The 23,666-nt window shown below is 44.2% G+C and overlaps 1 protein-coding gene across 1 annotated transcript in view; it reads right to left on the reverse strand.

The window, feature by feature from the left end:
* The window catches only part of LOC139424684 (probable helicase with zinc finger domain), a 59,265-nt gene that overhangs the window by 15,853 nt on the left and 19,746 nt on the right, over positions 1-23,666 (reverse strand). The window contains exons 15-24 of the mRNA XM_071176755.1: positions 23,045-23,146; positions 21,731-21,909; positions 17,028-17,146; positions 15,260-15,405; positions 14,579-14,726; positions 13,256-13,439; positions 12,044-12,272; positions 7,316-7,589; positions 2,982-3,033; positions 1,717-1,904 (exon numbers count right to left, since the gene is read on the reverse strand). Coding sequence (XP_071032856.1) covers positions 1,717-1,904; positions 2,982-3,033; positions 7,316-7,589; positions 12,044-12,272; positions 13,256-13,439; positions 14,579-14,726; positions 15,260-15,405; positions 17,028-17,146; positions 21,731-21,909; positions 23,045-23,146 — 1,621 coding nt within the window. The remainder of the gene's footprint in view (positions 1-1,716; positions 1,905-2,981; positions 3,034-7,315; positions 7,590-12,043; positions 12,273-13,255; positions 13,440-14,578; positions 14,727-15,259; positions 15,406-17,027; positions 17,147-21,730; positions 21,910-23,044; positions 23,147-23,666) is intronic.

Raw genomic sequence — 23,666 nt, forward strand, 5'->3', positions numbered from 1 at the left:
ATGGACATCCCAGTACAATGCATTAAGACTTTCACAACTGACAATTTGTAGGAGATACTGTGTTGAAAAGTGAATGCAGAATGCCTTGATGCGTCGCGCTGAACTACCATGCTAGATATTTAAGCAATAAGGCCCGAGGAGGTGTGGTATATGGCCAATATACCACAGCTAAAGGCTGTTCTTATGCACAACGTGGTGTGCCTGGACACAGCCCTTAGCCGTTGTATATTGGCCATATACCAAACTCCTGAGGTGCCTTATTGCTATTAGAAAAACTGGTTACCAACGTAATTAGACCAGTAAAAATAAATGTTTTGTTGTACCCGTGGTATTCGATCTTTGATATAAATAAATCAGCATTCAGGGCTCGAAACACCCAGTTTATAATTTCAAATATTATATGGTCTAGACTAGTGCACCCCCCCCCGATGTTCTGACGGTCTATGTGAAAAGCACAGTGGCTGATGCAGGTCGGAGGAAACAGACAGTGTTAAAATATTAATCTGGTTCTGAGATGGAGAGCAATAGGATATTGGATTGGACTCTGCTACCTGCCAGGCCAGCTGGTGAGTGAAACATATCCATTTATTGCAGTGGATGCAAACTGACTGACAACAATGAGCAGAAATACAGAATAAAATTAACATTTTGAAAAGGGCAATTTTGAACAAAGCACATCCATCCATAATTTCCACAAAAGGTAGAAAAAAAAAAAAGAAGAGGCATTGGTATGTGAAGGAATGAAGACTCTCCGATTGTTTGCATGGTCCATAGAATAAACAAATTCCGATATAAAGGCAATTTCATAAAAATTATTACAAAAAAAGAAAATCTGCAACAAAAAAAACCTCAAATATAAAGAAAAATGGCCCTGAAAATAATATGTTTTGTTTCACAAAAAGACTCAAAATTAGTGCGGTGAAGAACATAAAAAAGGATGGCATCTATCTATCAAGAACATCATTTTTAAAACAGCCTTCCCCTCCGTGTGTTGACACAGCAATTTGCTGTGCCAAATCATCCTCCTGATTAAAAACGCTCATTCTATCAGCCATTATGGTTTAATGGGGAAATAAACAGCCTAGATTGGGTTAGATGGAGAGTTGACTTTCTTTCCATTACTGAGCGAGGAATAACGAGTGTGAAATCTCACCCTGCAGGCCGAGGTGAAAATGTTCAGACTAACAGAAGTCATTATTCTCAATTAATGTGTTGTTCTCGGTCTTGTTTTCAGAGGAGGATGAAGAGGGATGTAGACATAGGGCCCCAAACACAAAGGGAACATGTCGAAATCAAGCTTATGGGGATTTTGGCACTCTATTAGCGATCGTAATGATGAGTTTTCGTTAACAACTCGGCATAACACCAAAGCCCAACGGACAAGTTTGAATTAAATGTAGTATTGCATAATGGGTCCGTGTTTTTTCTTTGACTAATTAATCATGTTACAACCAAAAAAGTATAGTTTTCCTTGACTCAAATAAAGTGCATTTAGACCAAGAACGAACACCAACTGAAAGATCTGTGTAAGTCAGTTCGTGTGTGCGAGTATGCATACGCATAAGAGTGTATGCTCTGCACACACAGCTAACCCGTTCCTCAACACCTTCCAACTCAAAGCAACACACTTACAAAAATTCATTCATTCAAACCAAAACCCACACATGGAGTCTTTCCTCAGCAATAAACTACAATTCCCAGTAGCAGTATACTTACGGGCAGTGGCATGGACATGACCATGTTGGCCCCGTAGACGGCGGGCACGTAGAGTATGCTGGCGCCTGTGTGGGGGTCTATCCTCTGCACAGGACTGGGGGACTTGCCCATGCCGCCAGGGGTGCCCCCCAGGGGCGGCGTGAACGCCCGGATGGGGTTGCCCATCAACACCGCAGGGTTGGGTTGAACTGGAGAGAGTTGGGGGAGGAAGAAGAGGAGGAAAATAAAAGTTAATATCTGCTAATGATTTGCTACTCCTAAAGTGATATTCATTACAGCAGTGGCTAGTCTTGTTGCTAATCCTGAAAGATTTGATTATCTAGACCTAATCATTGTTTTGGTCTCTGTTATTTGTGCCTATGCGGACCAAGCTAATTTCCCCATGAGATGTTATTGTATTTTGAAACAATTGGACCTTCTTTGGCTATAAGAGGTCTTAAATACATTTGAAACAACAACGTTTTCACAACAACAATTGCACCATGTTGGTCTTCAAGTGTAGACAACTCCTGCGATGATCTAACAAGAAAGATGTTTGTTTGTGTATAATTCCTTGTCCCCCAGTCATGGATAAAGAACAGTTAACCTGACTTCATGTCTTCCCAGACTACACCCTATAATGGGCGTCATGCAGTGTTCTTATAGGAGCTGCCACAGTAGCCTTGGGCCTAAAGCTCTGCAGTTGATGGGGGTGGGGGGACATGATGGTACTCTTGGTACGCCTCACTGTTCTCCTCTTCGCTCTAGCTCTCCGTCTAAAGTGATGGCACAATATACCTCCTTTCTATCCATCTCTCCCCTACCCCCCTCGTGCTTTCTCCATTACGGGGCGACTAGATTCACGGTGACAGCGCTCCTACACGGTAGGGTGCACTATGCTCTGTGCTACACCTCTCTAACCCTGAATCTTCACATCCCAGTGAAACATGAACCATTGAGAAGTGAATCCAATCAATGGAAAATTAATAAATACGGTGTCCTTCCTGTATTATGACTAAAGTAATAAGTATTTCTTTGGAGAAGAGGTTAAACACATTTTTGAGTATGTTGGTGGAGAGATGGCAGTTTAAAGACTTGGACAGTGCTTCACCCTCAAACGACATACAGCTAGAGTATAGTGTTCTTGACTTTCAGTTTGCATTGGCAGTGTTTACTCTGACACTAACAGTGGTAACCGTTTCTGCCTGAGTGGTTTGTATGGACTCCAGAAAGAGATACAAACAGACAAGTCAACACAACAAGGAAGAGAAAAGATGGACACTCACCAAATCCTTCAGGTGGGAAGTGCTCCGTGTGGTTCGCATGTTGACCTTTCCCCTGGAAGAGAAGAGAGAGGGAGGCATCCTTAGAAAGGGCTGGAGCGAGAGAAGTCCATAGAAAAAGAGGGGGAGGGATGGAGGGAGGGAGTAAGTAGAGGAGAGCGAGGCTCCCTATGTGACAAGGCGGGCAAGCAGCGGTAACCGTAAGGTCCGCGGTGGCCCACATATGTCACATTGGTCACAATGGCTACACGGTTAACGCTTGTACAACGCTTTAAATAGCCAATGCTGTTGAATCTAAATGGCAACAACATTCTTGGAGGATAAAGACTCCTGCTGCAGCTCTGGAAGAATATAAAGCCACTGTGTGGATTCATGAGGGCAGCAGCTATAGTATTTTAGGGCCAGGAGTTTTACCTAACGTGTCCCGACTTGGGAAAAGCGCTGATAGAAAGAATAAGCAATGGGTCAAAAACGTCTCAAATATCCTGCATTTGAGTTCTTAGCCAAAATAGGCTTTCATGTGGTCAAGTCATGTGGGTAGAAATACTACCGGCCCCAAGACATCAAAACGTCGTAGGTTTCCTATTTTCAGACTCCTCGCTTCTTTAAATCATTTGACCAATTCTGTGCTCATAGACCATTACGCATCTTTTTCAACTGTTTATAAGGGCAATGAGGACGGACACTAACTGGAGTGAGCAAGCAAGCACACACCATAGCCAATTTAGCAGACACTTTTATCCAAAGCAACTTACACACTCGCACAAGCACGCACCAACACATGTCAATTCTCTCTCTCTCCATCTACTTTTTTCTCTCGCTCTCCATACAAAGAGAGGCAATCCCGTGCCACCAGGTTCCATTTCAATGGACACAACATTGGGCCGTATTCCATTTGATTCCATTTTTTCAGACAACAACGTCTGACATTGATTGATTGTTATGTGACCAACAACACGGACGTTCTCCATCCAATTTACTTTAGGTGGATTGTAACCTGCTGTATTATTGATGCACGGAGGAACGTACGCAGTAATCTACTTCAGCGTGTCTTAGCGTAGCCGAGCTGAGGCACACAGTCCCCCCTAGGTGGTGGTGTTAAACTGAGAACACTTGATGTGGTTTCCCTTGGGGGATGCGCCTCGTGATCAGTTAGACGGCTGGTTTGGTTCCCCCTGTTTCTGTTTAGACAATCGGGACGTGCCTCTTGTGGTTGTGTTTAAACTATTTTTTTTTAAAACGTGTGAAGTGAAAACAGGGAACTGTGGTTAAAACGAAGGGGCACAAACTGTAGTCAGGGACTGGGGTTTATTCGAATTTCGAGCCAGTCGAGTCAGCAGATGATCTGAAATTAGGAGAGACTAATGATGCACAGCCTGGACCAACGAGCAATGTAATGTGACTAGCAAAAAAAATTAATGGAAGTCAATAGTAAACCCTATCGTTTTAGATGACTGTAGGAGCATGAGGTGACTGTATCAAAGCCTCTCAATGTCACTCCTGCCAAGCCAACCTCCGTCACAGGTGCAATACAGTGGCTAATGATAGCTCCATTGCATCTGCCTGGCATAGATTCTTATAGGTCTATGCCAGGCCAGATGACCAGTGCCACATAGCTAGTGAAGGAGATCGAGACAGAGCTGGAGGAGGACACCTTCAAACCAGGGGACACCGGGTGATGGCAGCAGCATTTCCTGCTTGGCAGCCATATTGGGCCAGAGATATTGGGAGCTCGGAACGAGTCTACGCAAAAGGGAGAGCAATGTCAGATGCACACTTGATCAAGATGGGCTCACGCTCATCCAAGATGGCAAACAAACTTGCTCGGGCACGTTTCTCTGTACTGCAGCAGCGCCTCTAGAATATGCTTTTATCAGTGGCCTTTTAACTTATTGACATAAGATTTATTACAGCAGGTTATTTGAGTATGTGTATACAAGAGTGTGTGTATAGGTGTTGGTGCATGTCACACCTAGTAGGTAGTAGGGCTGGGCGATATGGCCAAAATACTGTATCACGGTAATATTCTCCTTTTTGACATTATGACGGTATCTGACGTTTGTGAATAATACAAGTTCTAGTGCTTAGCAACAAATTAATAAACTTTCTCCTTTCCGATTGATATATACTGTTCAGCCAAACCAACCAAAAATAATAGGACAAAGCTGACAGTGAAGTAGTCTTATTTGTAGGACTTTTTATAAAGAGATTCAAAATCCTCTTTGGCAGACTCAAACTCTGGCACTTCAACGGTTTCCATTTGCATAGTCATTTGTTAAATTCCAGCATTTACACATTTCTTAATTTCCTGCATTAATTTCCTCTATTTAGTACCACCCCAAAAAATCCTTTATGAGAATAATTATTCTATTTGACTGTGTATTCTCAGCTTCAGGTGCAGTGGTAACTTTCACCACTAGGGGCAGTCGGACAATTTCTGGGGGTCTGTACTCCCAAAGTTGTTGACTGTTGTGTTTGCAAGTTAACTAGCCCTTCTCAGCTGTTAGCAGAAACTGGCGATAAAAACGGATGATTACCATAATTCTTTCAAGTCATTACTGAATAATTGAACGTTATAAATCAAACATGAAAATAGCTTTATAGAGGGTACGTAAAAATCCTACCCGGTCCATGAATGAATACTGGTATATTGTTTTTTTTAAACATTTTACCACCCAGAGTAAGAGCCTGTAACCAACCCACTTTGTATGTGTGTGTGTGTGTGTGTGTGTGTGAGAGAGAGCCAGTATGCGCTCTTTTCGGTGTTACCGTGTATGTACGCACAGAGAAGTGTGTGTGATGTGGATATCCACCTCACTCAGTGGGCGATACAGGGGCTTGGCAGCTGTGGTGATTTAGTTAACCTTTACGCCTGTAGCGAGGACATCAGATAAACAGTTAACATTTTCACAGGGGGAAAAAAAATTAAAAAGCAAAAGGCACTCGTGCAAACTCAAGCGGTTATTCTCTCCTCGTCTTTTCAAAACCCACTTTCGAAAAGAAAAACATGGTTTTGCGATAATAATTACAACTATCTAGAGGAGTTACTTGAGGAAACTACTTTTGAAGCAACCACAAAAAGTACAAAATGTTCCGAAATGTTTTCCAAAAAGGCCCGCGAGGGAACCAATTACGTTGTATTGAACTGAATTGAAAATATGAATTCCTTGAGCTCTAAAACCACTGACTATGCGAGTTCTGAGTGTACTCTTGTACTACCACCAAGACAAAGATACTGATAGCCCTAGCCATGCATCCCTCTCATTAGGGCTCTGACGGTCAGGGAATTTTGGATGAAGATTATTGGTTAGCAAAATGGTCACATTCACCCCCCAAAAAATAAATAAAACGACATACAACATATACACACATACATACATCTCTCAATCAAATGTATTTCTAGAGCATTTTTACAACAGCAGTTGTCACAAAGTGCTTACACTAAAACAGAGCCTAAAACCCCAGAGAGCAAGCAACGCAGATGTAGAGGCACGGTGGCTAGGAAAAACTCCCTAGGAAGGCAGGAATCAAGGAAGAAACCGAGAGAGGAACCAGGCTCTGAAGTGGCCAGTCCTATCCTATTTTTGTTGAGACTGACAGTTTCTCCTCCTCTCTTGACTGCATGTGCTGCTGCAGGAAAGGGGCATTGCCTAGCAAAACAAAGACTTGTTTGCTACAACGCCTTGATTGTTTCAGCAACGAGCAACAAAGTTTCATCATGTTGTAAAGTCCATGTTACAGCAGAAACAGACTCAAATGCCCGGACGTCCTGTCTTCAATCAGCTTTTTGTTCCAAACAAAACTTATACAATTTTTTACAGTTATGGTTATTTTATTTTCATGACTGTCTTCATCCATAACGGTCAGTTACATGGTTATAAAATAATTGTGCCAGCCCCATCTCTCATCATTGTTCGCTTAATATACACTGAGTGTAGAAAACACTAGGAGTACCCCCTTTTGCCCTCAGAAGAGCCTCAATTAGCTGGGGCATGGACTCTACAAGGTGTCGAAAGCGTTCCACATGATGCTGGCCCATGCTGACTCCAATGCTTCCTACAGTTGTGTCAAGTTGGCTGGATGGGAAACTGTTGAGCGTGAAAAACCCAGCAGCGTTGCAGTTCTTGACACAAAAACCAGTACAATCAAGACCTCAATGCACAGTTCCTCCAACCTTAAGTATCCTATTACACCACCACAGCCCCAAGACCCACAGCCCCAAGAACCACAGCCCCAAGACCCACAGCCCCAAGACCCACAGCCCCAAGACCCACAGCCCCAAGACCCACAGCCCCCAGCTGCTCTGCCACCCCTCCCCCCGGGCTTAACCCACTTACCTTCGGAGGAGACTGCTGTTGCTGCTGGGGCCCGGGCTGCTTGCTGGCCGTGTGTCCCTGGGGGTGTGGGTGTTGGTGATGGTGATGGTGATGATGGGGGTGCTGGGCCGGCTGGGGCCGCAGGGCGCGGGGGATGAACTCGGGCGCCAGCGGGTTGAGCACGTAGGTCTTCTTGAGCTCAAGGGCCTCCAGCTGGGCCTTGATCTGCTCAAAGGTGATGCCGTGCAGGCTGGCGTTCTCGTGGCAGATGGAGATGAACTTCTCCCAGAACTTTCTGTTAGAGGGGAGGAGAGGGGGGTGATGTGAGTGGCATGGACATATATAGACGTGTTCTCATAATACACTTTATCTTGACTCACGAACACTTGGTTGCACACTTGCTGACACGCCGACTTAAGTCATTATTTCAAGAAATGCCTAGTGCACAACACGCACACACACACCTTCAGACTGAAGTCAAGTAGATCACATCATTACGCTCTTTTCGTTTACAAAGCCCTGCTCCACAAACGTCCGACTTACCTAACATCGCTGTTAAGATTTAAAATGACAAGTTATCAACCCCGTTCACAGGGTTGGTTAACTCTGGAGACTCCTAGGTAATTCAGCCTTTCATTTCCTTACACCTTACATGTGGAACGATCTACAATATGCTTTAAAATGGGAGGAATTGGTGCCTCTAGGGCATTTCAGACATTCTTTTCACTGAAAAATGTCTGGTTTTTATGATGGTGTTTTGCTTTTTGTGTATCGTTGTGTACAATAACGTGTAGTTTAATGTGTTTATTGTATTTTGATGTGTATTGGGGTGCTATACAGGGCTCATCTGGAAAAGACTCCCCGTCAAAAAGGTTAAATAAAAGTCCAATCTTGCACAGAATCTTCATGTGAATGGCTTCTACTTTCAGAATTCGATTATTAAACCACCCACTACAGTAGATGGCTCCTGTAGCATAAATTAATAAATCATGGTCCACTGAAAAAAGGGCTATTGTAGGCAGCAACACCAAAGCAAATTAAGTTCTTTGTGAGGTTGTCATGTTCATAACAGATCAGTTCTGTCGAGTAGACCGTGTACGAGTCTATGATTTGCATGTTTGTGTGTGTGTGTGTGTGTGTATACGTGTGTGTGTGTGTGTGTATACAAGTGTGTGTGTGTGTATACGAGTGTGTGTGTGTGTGTGTGCGCGAGCGTACGGAAACAACAACTTGCATAATGTCCGGGTGAATAAAAATTACGGACATTATTCACATATTTGCACATTAACTGCAGAACCGGTGGCCAAGGGAACATAAGCTGTCACTTATTTTGACTGCATCGAGTGTAGACGTCGCGATGAAAAAGCATCACTATGACGGAAGCTTGCGAGATTCACTACTCCCTAACTTAGGGTCAGTTCCATTTCAACTCCATTTAAAGAGTAAATTGAAAAATCCTTATAGAATATTAAATGGTATTGAATTTACATTTCTATGAATCTCTAGCTTTACTCTGAAAGCAAATGCAAGGTTTTTGTGCTGGTATCAAATTGAGGGCACCTCACAATTATGGCTGGTGTGGTACAGTGCATGTCTCTCAGAACACAGCGCTACGACTCCAGTGGCAACGTGCATCTTCACTCCTTATTGTGGCTGGATGGGAGGTAGATGTGTCTGGGTCATATGATTGATCTGCAGTGACTTGCGAAGGCTATTTTTTGGAGTCTGTCCCTCCCATAGGCGAGGCCACCCCATCGCCATCTCATCTCATCAGATTACCCACATTTAAGGCATCGCTTCCATGACCCACATCCAGCCCACACAGGCGGCATGGACAGAGACAACACAATCTGTTCATTCTGAGTTAAGTCCAAATATATGGAGAATTCAATCAATTGTACACAATCCGTAAAACAAATTGAATTAGTAAGTTCACTGCCAATTTGTTTGTTTATTCGATGTGCATTCATCAAGAGTGCGACTGTATTCCACACGTCACTCACGAAAGAGCATGTGAATCATGTGAGCAATAGTAGAAGCGTCAAAAAAGTTAAGAGAGATCATGATTTGCTTGGTGACATCTTTCACTGTGGAGGGTTATATGTGTATTAGAGGTCGACCGATTAATCGGAATGGCCGATTAATTAGGGCCGATTTCAAGTTTTCATAATAATCGGAAATCTGTATTTTTGGGCATCTTTATTTAACTAGGCAAGTCAGTTAAGAACACATTCTTATTTTCAATGACGGCCTAGGAACGGTGGGTTAACTGCCTCGTTCAGGGGCAGAAAGACAGATTTTCACCATGTCAGCTCGGGGGATACAATCGTGCAACCTTACAGTGAACTAGTCAGTGAACGCAATAACGACCTGTCTCTCTCTCGTTGCACTCAACAAGGAGACTGCCTGTTACGCGAATGCAGTAAGCCAAGGTAAGTTGCTAGCTAGCATTAAACTTATCTTATAAAAAACAATCAATCATAATCACTAGTTAACTACACATGGTTGAGGATATTACTAGATATTATCTAGCGTGTTCTGTGTTGCATATAATCTGACTGAGCATACACGTATCTAAGTATCTGACTGAGCGGTGGTAGGCAGAAGCAGGCGCGTAAACATTCATTCAAACAGCACTTTCGTGCATTTTGCCAGCAGCTCTTCATTGTGCGTGAAGCATTGCGCTGCTTATGACTTCAAACCTATCAACTCCCGAGATGAGGCTGGTGTGACCGAAGTGAAATGGCTGGCTAGTTAGTGCGCGCTAATAGCGTTTCAAACTTTACTCGCTCTGAGCCTTGGGGTGGTTGTTTCCCTTGCTCTGCGTGGGTAACGCTGCTTTGATGTGGTGGCTGTTGTCGTTGTGTTGCTGGTTCGAGCTCAGGGAGGAGCGAGGAGAGGGACGGAAGCTATACTGTTACACTGGCAATACTAAAGTGCCTATAAGAACATCCAATAGTCAAGGGTTAATGAAATACAAATGGTATAGAGGGAAATAGTCCTATAATAACTACAACCTAAAACTTCTTACCTGGGAATATTGAAGACTCATGTTAAAAGGAACCACCAGCTTTCATATGTTCTCATGTTCTGAGCAAGGAACTGAAACGTTAGCTTTCTTACATAGCACATATTGCACTTTTACGTTCTTCTCCAACACTTTGTTTTTGCATTATTTAAACCAAATTGAACATGTTTCATTATCTACTTGAGGCTAAATTGATTTTATTGATGCATTATATTAAGTTAAAATAAGTGTTAATTCAGTATTGTTGTAATTGTCATTATTACAAATACATTTTTATTTTAAATTGGCCGATTAATCGGCATCGGCTTTTTGGTCCTCCAATTATCGGTATTGGTGTTGAGAAATCATAGTCGGTCGACCTCTAATGTGTATATAGAACTGCCATGGCCTCTCTCTGTAGTCAGGCTGCTTAACCTTTGTGGCTACCCGCTGGCTTATCTGACAGGCACAGCAGAGTGGTGGGTGTGTGTCCAGTGCCCTGTTCTTACCAACATGGAAGGGGGGGGGGGGGGGTTCTGTGACATATCGAAAATGAGTCAACGCCCCAATCATCTCTCCCTTTCATGCTCCTCCTCTTTCCCACCCGCCATGTGTGTGAGCGTGTGTATGAGCGAGCGTGTATGCACATCAAGTGCGTCTGTACTGTGCAGCCTACCCACTGGGCTGTTCTTTTTAAAAGGTAACAGTTTGATGTTGGGGGTGCCACCCCCCCCTCCAGGCATTAAGACAGTCCATCTAAACAGAGCTTCTTCCTCGTTAGCGCCATTGATTTAACTGGGGGGGGGGGGGGAAGAGACATTTTCTAAACAACTGCCGCAGCCGGATGCCGCGATTGGCTGACGCTCAACAGTTGCCACAGCAACGGGAGAGAGGGACTGCAGCTGGGGGTCGGTGAGCGCCGTGGGGGTGTTGTTTGTGTGTGTGTGTGTGTTTGCAATGGGGAATGGGGTAGCAGAATCTGTGCCCCAGCCCTGAAGACGCTTTAAATATGGGGAAAATTCAGACGTAAACAACACAGAACTAGGCAAAGTGTCGATTTTGGCTTAATACCAGTCAGGGCAAAGATGAGAACTCTTATAGGTCACAAATAGCTGCACCAAATTCAATACACCCCCCATATTTCAGTTCCATTGGAGAAAAACTAAGTAGTGCACCCTTGCCCCACCCCTCCAGAGCACATTGCTGATGTCAATGGCTTGGTCAGGGCCTGGCGTTATGATGTCATCCTAAGCTGACACTCTGCGGGCGTGCATTGGGAAGGGTGTGTGAATGAGTGTGTGGGGCAGAGGTAGAGCGAGCCAGCCTGGCAGGGACATATACCCCCACTGTGCTACTTCTTCCTCCTGCACAGCTGACACACCAACTGTGCCCCTTCCACCCACACACACTGCAAAGCGTAACATTTACCGTGAGCCTTCAGAACATGTAATGGAACATGAAAACAGCAACATTTCTAGTGCAATACTTGGATGACTAGGACGTGACCAGGGAAAACTCCAGGCCCTGCTTGAGCACTATAAAACCACACCCATCCTACCTCCATCCCTTGGAGTAATCACTGATCTAACCCAGATTGATAGGTGTAAGCAACAGTTCTACCGTATAGCTTTCACCAATCCAGCCATGTCAGATCAGGGATTTCTTCAAGGAAGGATTCATTTAAGTATTCAAAAACAGGGCCCTAACCCATGACAACACTTCCTGGTTGTTTTTTTTTGTACCTGCAGCGGCCCACCGAGCAGAGCGCTATGGGGTCTCCCACCACGGCCACCAGGGACTGGGCGCGAGTGATGGCTGTGTTGAGCAGCTTGTAGTTGGACAGGAAGCCGTAGTCCAGGTCCTCTGTCGAGTCCTCCACCAGCTGCTCCTTGCGCTTGATGGCAGTCTGTTTGTGCTTGCAGGTGTGCCGCGTGCGCACTGTGCTCAGGAAGAGCACCCGGAACTGCTTACCTGGAGAGGGGGAGGGGGGAACATACAAGGCCAGTTTAGACCTTAGAGTGCTGTCTGAAAACTGAGGAGCTAGTGTGTCGTATGGCAAAGGTTTTAGTAATGAATTGCATTCATACAATGCTTTTTCATTAGGTCACTAAGTGCCACTGGTCATATTCAGTGTTCTTTCGTGGATATTAATCTCATAGAAACAATTACCAATTCATTACATAATAATAATTATATGATCAAGTACCTCGACAAGGCGCTGACATCATTCATGACCCAAAATACGATCCAATTACTGCAGAAATTATTCATGACAAAGCATTGGAGTTTGGCAATACAAAAAAATAAAAATAATTCACACCCAAACTCCAGCTAGTGTGTGTGTACTGTACACCAACACCACATTGAGAAACAGAGACAGCTGTGTGTTGTGAGATCCGTCCTGATCGCTGTATCTTCTCCTTAATGAGAGAGTTAATGAGCTGGAAGCAGCAGCGTATGGCTGTGAGAGAGTGTGTGTGTGAGAGTGTTTGTTGCCACTGGGAGCATTAGCCTCGTCCCTGAGACGAGAGGAGCTGCTAGCTGGGAGACGAGAGACAGACTATGTTAGGAGGGAAGATGTGAAGTGCTGCTGCCAACTGCGTCGGCTCCACATCTCACACACGGTCACTGAGAATCTCGGAGTTGTCGGGTAGAAATGGGAAGGGTCACACTTTAAAAACCTCTGCCGTCTTAGAATGCCAAAACAGAATTTAAAAATGGGAGAACGGGAAAGTTCCACAGTGAAAGTCCTGTAAATGCTACAGTGTATGAGTAGTATGGGATTTGATCGTTACAAATCCATTGTGATTGAGGTATTGACATTCTCATTCTATTTGATAGAAAATGTGTGCCAAATGGCCACCTGTGCCATGGGTTACAGTGGAATGTAATGTCGTAAGTTAAATGAAATAAACAATTGTAAGGAAATGGATTAAATATAGTATTCTTCTCACCTTGGACGTTGAGCACCCTCTCCACGCTGACCTCGTGCATCCTCTTCTTTCGGAGCTCGGCGCGGATGCGGAATACCTGGTCGGCGTAGGGCGACACCACGCCGATGCTGCCCTCGTCCAGCTTGCCCCACGCCACCGGCCACTTCTTGCGCATCTCCTCCACCCGCTCCACGATCTCAAACACCTCGAGTAACACAGGAGGGAGAGACTGGTTACAAGTGCCAGTGTTTCTCATAGATCATGTCTGAAAATCAGCATCTCTCTGGGGTGAAGCTTCCCCTAGGTACAGATCTAGGATCAGCTTCCCCTCCCCAATATTAGCCTTAACCATAAATGGGGGAAATGCAAAACTGACCCAAGATCAGCGTCTAGGGGCAACTTCACCCTACTCCCCAGTCCCTACTGACTACAAGGTGGGGCGCTTTTTCGTGGTCCTGGATAGAAACAATTGTCCTGGAAGGCAGGGCACCCCGCCTCGGCCCTGTTGCCTCCCGCCAAAAACCTTTTCGTCTTCCATTGGTGTCAATTGAATCTTTACCAGCGCAACGCAGGAGAAAGTCCATTGTAAGTTGTTGCCATTATTTATGAGTCACCAAAGTACTTAACCAGGGCTTAAAACACTTAAAGAGAAAGCAGAGCTAAAGAGACGGCGGAAATGACTGCTGCTCAAGGGGCCTTTTCAGCCAAGAGGAGAGAAGAAGAAGAAACTAGGAGAATCCAGACGTCACATCAGCAGACAAACAGGACACACGCTTAAATCAAGGCAACCTAAACCTATGACATTATGCTAATGTCCCGAAACCGTTTGACACAGGCGCGGTGTCATCAAAGGGAGGTAGGGTAATTCCTGTGGCGTCTATGACAGGTTAGCGCGGCGCTGTGATAGGAGTAGATCCAATTTAATTGGGCAGCTTCTGTCAGCTGGGTTCAGGGGTCAACTTGGCAAGTTGCCCCTCAGTTTTAGCAGAGGTACCTCTGAATTTCAAACTCAGTCGCTGGAGTGCCTGGTTTAAATGCTGGACTTTCACAAGGAATTAGCATTTAGTGGTTGTGTCAAACGTCTGGTTGTGAAGCGCAGTAGTATGAGGCACAAGTAATACATCACAGTAATGTTGACTGAATGGGGTGTGTTTTGCCCGCGTGTGCATTTCAACTCAATTCCATTGAATGATTAACCATTTCAACTCACCACGAATGCACCAATTCAATTAAAATCAACGTTCAATTCACCATGAACGCACCAATTCAATTCAATCAAAATGTAATTGATTCCATCAATGCAGTCCTTAGTCAGTGGCATACAGGGAACAAAAGGGTTTATACCTCTGCGTTGTTGTAGTAGGCCGTGCTGTTCTTCTCCTGGACGTCCTCGCCGCGCGCCGTGAAGAAGGTCAGCGGGTAGAAGTCCTTGTGAGACGGCTGCTTCCCGCTGGCCATCAGCTTCCCGTCGTAGAACAGTTCTGACGTGTAGCTGAAGGGAGGGAGGGAGGGAGGGAGACTTAACATCAGTGGGTCTTCACAAATGTCAGTTGCGTCAGTCGAGAAAGGCATGGTTGCGTGCATTGTGGCTATTCTTCGACAATGGTGCCATCTGTTTTTGTTAGTTTTCCCTTCCATGTGGTCCTTGCCGTTCCTAGTGACTTTGAGGTTCTTGTAAAGAATGTGCATTCACAGTGTTGTCCAAACGTAAATGTGTGTGAGTGAAAAGCATTATATAAAATACCAAGACCACTTTAAAGGTGGAGAAACCACTTCAAACCCATTGCGTAAGCTTCTTTGATAAACCACCACTTAAAAATGTCAGCATCCCCATCTGAGAATTGTTTAACAAGGGTGGTCATGGGACTCAGTGTACATTGGGCTTTTATGTCTGTCAATAGCCAAGAAGAACCGTCAACTCTTTCAAGTCTTCTGTCTGCATAAAATCTCTCATTTGTAAACGACGTTGGAGAGTCGGGGTGAAAATTGGATCAGTCTCGGCGACGTGATGACGTTCACACCTACCTGATGATCGCTTCGTGGGAGCGGTAGTTTTCACAGAGCAGGATGCGGCAGGGAAACTCGGCTGGGTAGTGCTCGTACAGCCGGTCCAACAGCGACACATGCAGGTTGCGCTCTCGAGAAAACTCGCTGTACACAAACGGACTGAGCTGGAGGGAGGGAACAGGGAAAAGAGAGGGATGGAGGTAGAGAAGTGAGGGCAGCCCAAAAATATTGAGTAAAAAAAAAATGTAATTCATTTTTATTTTGTTTCTTTTTAATGCAACAGGGATGTGCAGGTGATGATACAGCCTGACTGGAGTTGTGTCTTCTCTGCATTTGTAGTCAATATAACTGGAACTGTACATGTTGTGTGGCAATATTTGGTTGGATCCAAAATTTATTCTACACCTACTTTTGGTTCAGATAATGTACATCTGACTTGCGGAACAGACGTCGTCTGCTCTTCGACAGCTCGAGTCATGCAATCCGTGTAGATAACACAATGCTCCAAACCAATTAATTCCCGCCCAACCTTCTCTAAATCGAAAAATGTTTGGACCTGTGCCCAGCATCTTATCATCTTAGCAACATTTCTGCTGCGATGTTGCTCCATTAACGTGATTTGTAAAGTCACATGTTTTATTCGTGGTATGTACAGGATACAACATGGTAAACACTGTCTAACTGACCGCTTACTTGCAGGTTCCCTCCACAACGCAACAATAAGACATACTAATAGTTAAAGTTAGCGTAACGTGTTGAGGTGCTCCGGAAACATCCTCAACAGCAACTTTGATTAAGATGCGCGCTGAAGACCCCCCCCCCCCCCAATAGCAATTACCTCTAATCTGACACTGGCTGAACTAGATTGTTTTGTGTTTGTGGTAATGTAGCTCCAGGTTGAACCTCCCAGTCTCAGGGGAAAAGTTCAGCCAGGCATTTAAATAAGGCTCACGCAGCAGATAGAAGACCTGAAGTCAACAGGAGCCGGGGAACCTTCATTCACTATTCTCAGCCTACTTCTTTCAGCTGAGACACAAACATCCCATAATGAAGAGTGATAAGACAGAAGAGTCGGAGGAGGGGCAAACAAATCCTCCTTGGCAACAGACACGTAGCGCACAGACAATGTGCAACAGATTAGGATGTAGAGGGAGATAGAGGGAGAGAGAGAGAAAGAAAGTGACAGAGGAGAAGCAGGAGAGGAGAATTGAGCGTGTTTGAAGCCGTTGTTCCTTCAGAGAGGAAGGAGTAGAGAAATAATTAAAACCGTTATCGCACGGTTAAACTCCCTCAGGGTGTATTTATCTACTGCCCACTCTTAATCCTGTCGCACTAAAATAAACACAATGTCCAGAACACAAAAAGAAACGGAAATAAGAGGCTACTTTGGAGTGTTCCACAAAGCTTGAATGACAGGGGGAGTTTCGTTTAGTTTGCCTCGTCTGACTGGACTGTGAATGGTAAACATGCTCTCTCTGACAAGTTCTTTCTCTCCTCAGTCTGTTTCACTCACGGCCAACGTGAAGTTAGCCTCAGGCTAACGACGGAGTCCAGAGCACACGGAAATGTAAAGGACTTAGGCGATACACTGGTTTTTATTTGCTAGCTTGGCAAAGGTCTGCAGAACGCGGAGGTCATTCACATGAGAGAATACGATTAAGGCCTGACAAAAAAAATAAAAAATCAAGGCCCTAAAAAAAAAGAGTTACAGTGAGAGTTTGTTTCAAAGGTCAGAGTTTGTTCAAACCAATGACATCATAAACCTCCTCCTAAACCACAGTTTTACCTGCATGTGGTCTCCAGCCAGCACGATGCGGGTGCTTTTGCTGGCCAGCGCGAAAGGCATGATGGTCTCACACTCCATGGCCTGGGCCGCCTCGTCCAATAGGATGTGGGAGAAGAGCCCTGCGGACACAGAACACAAACCATTTCAGTCAGAGCACCATCATATGACCCATTATCTATCATGAGGTGGTGATTCATTGGGCTCCTTGAAACAAATGGTGCACGGGTCATTGCAGGTTAGCAAGTTCAAGACATTAGCAATGCATTGGTCTGTGGTGCTTATGGTGGATGCCATCGGTAATGACGCTTGTAACATCACAACCTCATTGGATAAGGATTGATTTTGATATTGTGTGGTATAGAGCTGCTATGTATAGTTTTGCTCTGTGGTATAGAGCTGCTATGTATAGTTTTGCTCTGTGGTATAGAGCTGCTATGTATAGTTTTGCTGCCATGTATAGTTTTGCTCTGTGGTATAGAGCTGCTATGTATAGTTTTGCTCTGTGGAATAGAGCTGCTATGTATAGTTTTGCTGGTATGTATAGTTTTGCTGTTATGTATAGTTTTGCTCTGTGGTATAGAGCTGCTATGTATAGTTTTGCTCTGTGGAATAGAGCTGCTATGTATAGTTTTGCTGTTATGTATAGTTTTGCTCTGTGGTATAGAGCTGCTATGTATAGTTTTGCTGCTATGTATAGTTTTGCTCTGTGGTATAGAGCTGCTATGTATAGATTTGCTCTGTGGTATAGACCTGCTATGTATAGTTTTGCTCTGTGGTATAGAGCTGCTATGTATAGTTTTGCTCTGTGGTATAGAGCTGCTATGTATAGTTTTGCTGCTATGTATAGTTTTGCTCTGTGGTATAGAGCTGCTATGAATAGTTTTGCTCTGTGGTATAGAGCTGCTATGTATAGTTTTGCTCTGTGGAATAGAGCTGCTATGTATAGTTTTGCTGCTATGTATAGTTTTGCTCTGTGGTATAGAGTTGCTATGTATAGATTTGCTCTGTGGTATAGAGCTGCTATGTATAGTTTTGCTGCTATGTATAGTTTTGCTCTGTGGTATAGAGCTGCTATGTATAGATTTGCTCTGTGGTATAGAGCTGCTATGTATAGTTTTGCTGCTATGTGTAGTTTTGCTCTGTGGTATAGAGCTGCTATGTATAGTTTTGCTCTGTGGTATAGAGCTGCTATGTATAGTTTTGCTCTGTGGTATAGAGCTGCTATGTATAGTTTTGCTGCTATGTATAGTTTTGCTCTGTGGTATAGAGCTGCTATGTATAGTTTTGCTGCTATGTATAGTTTTGCTCTGTGGTATAGAGCTGCTATGTATAGTTTTGCTCTGTGGTATTGAGCTGCTATGTATAGTTTTGCTCTGTGGAATAGAGCTGCTATGTATAGTTTTGCTCTGTGGTATAGAGCTGCTATGTATAGTTTTGCTCTGTGGAATAGAGCTGCTATGTATAGTTTTGCTGCTATGTATAGTTTTGCTCTGTGGTATAGAGCTGCTATGTATAGATTTGCTCTGTGATATAGAGCTGCTATGTATAGTTTTACTGCTATGTACAGTTTTGCTCTCTGGTATATTTTTGCTCTGTGGTATAGAGCTGCTATGTATAGATTTGCTCTGTGGTATAGAGCTGCTATGTATAGTTTTGCTCTGTGGTATAGAGCTGCTATGTATAGTTTTGCTCTGTGGTATAGAGCTGCTATGTATAGTTTTGCTCTGTGGTATAGAGCTGCTATGTATAGTTTTGCTCTGTGGTATAGAGCTGCTATGTATAGATTTGCTCTGTGGTATAGAGCTGCTATGTATAGTTTTGCTCTGTGGTATAGAGCTGCTATGTATAGTTTTGCTGCTATGTATAGTTTTGCTCTGTGGTATAGAGCTGCTATATAGTCCTTTTGGATCGGGGTCCAAACGTTCTGATGTACTTGTCTTAGTTGTTGCACCTCAAATATAAAACAATTCCCAGCGATTAACTTTCTAAAAAATAAACTATTACGAATACTCTCATTTACTATTCGTTTTGTAAACTTGCAATCTTCTTTAGATGGGATATTTGTCTGGTTTTGTGATTTATATTTTATTTCAACTTTATTTAATGAGGCAAGTCAGTTAAGAACAAATTCTTATTTACAATGACGGCCTAGGAACAGTGGGTTAAACTGCCTTGTTCAGGGGCAGAACGATTTTTACCTTATCAGCTCTGAGATTCGATCTAGCAACCTTTTGGTTACTGGCCCAACGCTCTAACCACAAGGCTACCTGCCGCCCCCAAACACAAATCAAAAAACACATTGGAGCAACAAGGTTAGTAACCTTCTACCCCGTCTCTATATCCATCTTCAACAGTAGCCACTACACACCAATGCTGCTTTCGCTGACGTTTGAAAGGGTTGGAGCGGTGGTATCCCTCATTTAAAATACTCAAACATTGCTCAGCCCATGAGGAGAAGGTTATGTACAGACAGTTTTTCTTTTTTGGTTTCTGATTCGTCTGGCTTTGTGATTGCAGACAGCAAAAAGACCCCGGAAAAAAAAGGCCTGTCACACGCCTGTCTTCTGCCATCATCTCTCCATCTCTTTCTCTACCTCAACGTCAGAGAGTAGCCCCCTATACACACACTAAAGCTGGTATTGCAGACGTTCGAAAAGGATCGAGCGGTTACCCTGATTTAGAAGGCTCAAACGCTGCTTGGTGCATGAGGATGTAACGGCATAGTCGAGGACTGTCAGAGCAGAGCAGGCAGGGAGAGGTGGAAGAAACAACCACTGTTCAGCCGTGTCCAAACGCCTCAACATTTTCACAGGATGGTGGAGATGGTGGAGAAAGGGATTCATTGAAGGGGTTGGTGGATTTTTCTTGAACGTTTGGTACTAGCAAAACAGACCGGAGTGGAATGCTTTCATGTTCTGTATAGTGTAAGGCCACACCTAGCTTTACAAAAAAACCTTTTGCAAAATGCACGACAACATTTGTATTCATGTTGAGCGTTGGAACTGCAGTCGTACTTGAGCAAGAGATGAAATATAAAGCACATTTTACCATCTATTGTAGTAGGGTTATTTATGAATGGCACCCTGCACGTCAGTTAAGAGACTACAAAGACACCAAAGCCCCATAAATTCACCTCCCATTGTCATGAGTCATTTACAACATGCACTACAGGTGACCTCTAACCCCAGCCATCTAACCCCAGCCAAAGGTGAAGCTGGCGCCAACGCGCTCTGCTGCTTGCAGCTCCACCCTCATAAATATGCAAAACAGCACATAATGTACATGGATAATTACATAATAATCTGTAGTGTGCCTCGAGGCTGGGAAGGCAGGTTCTGTTCTGTTGATGAGCAAGGGCAGTCGGACATGAAGGGGCGGGGGGGGCTAAGAACCAGGGGAAAAAATTGCATTTCGATACCCGCTCTCCATCATGTGTCGAACAACGGCCGTGGAATTTGGCCTGAGCTGGGGGAGGAAGGAGAGCACTGGGGGTGCGGTGGTGTTAGGAGGTAGACTATTTAGGTGTAAAATGTTCTTCTCTAGGTCGACTCACACACACAGACAAACCATAGGCTGCCAAAAGCCTGGCCCATAGAGGGATTAACAAACCCAAACTAAAACAGATTAGCGACAACGCAGCCTGTTCAACATGTGTACTGGATTGGTGATTTGTTATCACTACAAAGGAGCGCGAGGGGCTCCCAATTGCCTCATTTGTCGGCGGTTTTCATCAACGGCGAGCGCGGGAGATAGATGAAACGAGGGGGGGGGGGGGGGCTAATAAAGTAAAGTGCATTCGATACAGGCAGATGGTGTTCCTAAGCAACAGACAAAGCCTTCCGCTGACACATTAGAGACGGTTATTAGCTCGCCGCTGACAAATTGGTTTGTTTTCACCGTCTTTTTATACTCCATCTTAAAATGACTTCCTCCCTCTCTCTGCCTTCTCCTGCTGTTATGGGGAAGGTGTGGCGGCTGATCAAAAGACGCGTTGGGGCGGGTTTGAGATGTGTCGTGTAGCTACAGTACGTGGGTGTCTGGGTCGTTTTAAGGCCCCGTTGTCATTCCGTTTACTTTATGAGCTCGTTAAAACCAAACTGCTTGGTAAACACATACAATTTGCATGTAGCCTAAGCCGTTTAAAAACACACAGTTTGCAGTTGCATTGCTCACTTGTTCCTGGCTATACAGCGTCGTGTATTAAGTAGTTATCGCACCAGTGTATGAAACTTTTGCTGTATATGCTACATTAGCTATGTGCTACATTAGCGGTGTATTCCATGTTGATTTAGGTGGGTATACAGCTCAACATATCAAGTCATTGTAGCACCAGTGTATACTATGTTAGCTATGCATTTCACCTTATCCATGTGCTACGTTAGCGGTGTATTCTTATTATGTTAGCAGTTAGCAATCCAAGCACCAGTATATGCTGCAACATTAAATCAAACCAAACTTTATGTCACATGCGTCAAATACAACAAGTGTAGACTTTACCATGAAATGCTTACTTACAAGCCCTTAACAGTGCAAGTTCAAAAAGAGTTAAGAAAATATTAGCCATATAAGCAGTTAGCAAACAAAGCACCAGCACAGTATTATGCTGCTACATTAGCCATATTTGCTACGTAAGCAGTTAGCCAACCAAGCACAACTGTATTCTACGTTAGCTGTGTATGCTACGTCAGCGGTTAGCCACTCACCTGGCTCCAGGTCCAACTGGCAGAGGTACTGGGACGTGCTGAGGGTGACCACCACCACGCGGTGCCTGAGGATGTCCTCCCTCTCGGGCATCTGGAAAGTGTACTGTGTGTTAGAGATCAAACAGTACTGCTGCACCAACGGGTGGACAGTCTTCACCCAGCGGTTCCTGAAGTAAACCCTGGGAGCAGAGAGAGAGAGAGAGGACACAGTGGGATGGTTAATTCCAGACAAACTGGGCTGACAAAATCAAAAAGCAGCAGATACATGTTAACATTGAGAAGTATCCATTGACTTGTTATTCGAGGTTATTTATTTATCTAACATTTCAATTGCTGAACTTGCAATCGACAAGTAGAGACACAAATTAGCAACGTCTCGACTTTTCATACTCTTAGCAACTGTCCTGACATTTTCATAACACTCCATTGGTTGTGTCTTGTCTCATTCCTTATGGGGTTTTGTGCCACGACAGGGTTTAGCTGACCTAAAGAACTGTCTGTGTATCGCCTTCAGCATGTACACTTATGGCCTTCTCACTTGGCTAAGCACACAAAGCCTCAGGAGAAATTGGCTGATAGCCCAATTACATGGCGATTATAGTGGGATTCCCAACACAGCCCTTGGTATCAGGCCATCAGTCAAGTGTAACAAGTCATTTGTTCCCCCTGCAGGCCCTTCACTGACACATGGGGTCTGGCTAGAAGTCAGGGATACATAAGAAGGAGATTGAGTGTAGGCGAGAAGGGGAGGAATGTGAGAGAGTCTTCATGTCACAGCTGCTGTGCTGTGAGGCCAGGACACATCTCCTCAGAAAGAGCGAGGTCTGCCAAGCTCACTGCCATAAGGCAACCGCTGTTCCCGTTCCACTGCACCTCTAACCTCAATGACGTGGATGGATCAATCCGATCCAGCCGTACATCAACATCTGCATTGCTTGCGGTTTTAGGCTGGGTTTCTGTATAGCACTTTGAGACATCTGCTGATGTAGAAAGAGCTTTAGAAATACATTTGATTGATTGAGCGATCATTGGTTTTGACTGCGATTCCATGGAGTTGATACAACTATGAGTGGATTTGGGTTTGTTGATGTCTCAGGCTACAGCCAGCAGGGAGAACTGAATGCCTGAAAGCACACTGTTCAGAAGAGGTGGGGGATTGATTTCAGGCGGGCAGACATGCTCCTTTAAAGATGTTGTAAGCAATGAATTCTCAAGGTTGGGTACTGTAACGGGGAAAAAATATAAAAAAATATCTTGGAATAAATCTTAAGAGGTGCTGCAAACCCCTTGTAGAGCGTTTCTACAGACCCTTACCTGAGAGGTCTTGCGTGCGCGTTGCCCGCTTCTACGTATGGATGAAGGTAGTCCTTTATGTACAGGTCAGCTGCACTGTTGGAATGGGTGCAAATGAGGACCCTGCGAAAGAAAGGGGATAAATGTGTCAGCAATTAAGAGATCTTTAACAAATAAATACAGCCAGGAAATGTTGTTGACCATGTGATCTGACCAAGGTAAAACTCCAGGCCATAACAATGAAAGACAAGTAGGTATGTCGGAGAAGCACTGACCAGAAGTGCCTGAACTCCTACCCTTTCTACTTTCAGGCCACACTGACAATTCTAGGACCTTCATTTTGAAGTGAACATGTTAACACGACCCTTAAACAGCCCTGCAGGAACGCTGTGCACTTGACCATGGACTTTAAGTTCCTATTTCTCAGAAAGTTAACATGATGATGAATAACCGTCTATAGGGGTCAATCACCCTCCTTGTATTGGCTTTTAAAACATCCATAATTCATTCCCACCATTTAATATTTATCATAGTCAGTTGGAAAGTTCCAGATGAATATTGCATTCCAACACATTTTTCAGAACATATTTTTTTTTAATTATGTATGAAGGCTTTATAAAATTAAAACGTATGTTATGTTCAA

The sequence above is a fragment of the Oncorhynchus clarkii genome, chromosome 13 (assembly GCF_045791955.1).
Source record: "Oncorhynchus clarkii lewisi isolate Uvic-CL-2024 chromosome 13, UVic_Ocla_1.0, whole genome shotgun sequence".
NCBI lineage: Eukaryota > Metazoa > Chordata > Actinopteri > Salmoniformes > Salmonidae > Oncorhynchus > Oncorhynchus clarkii.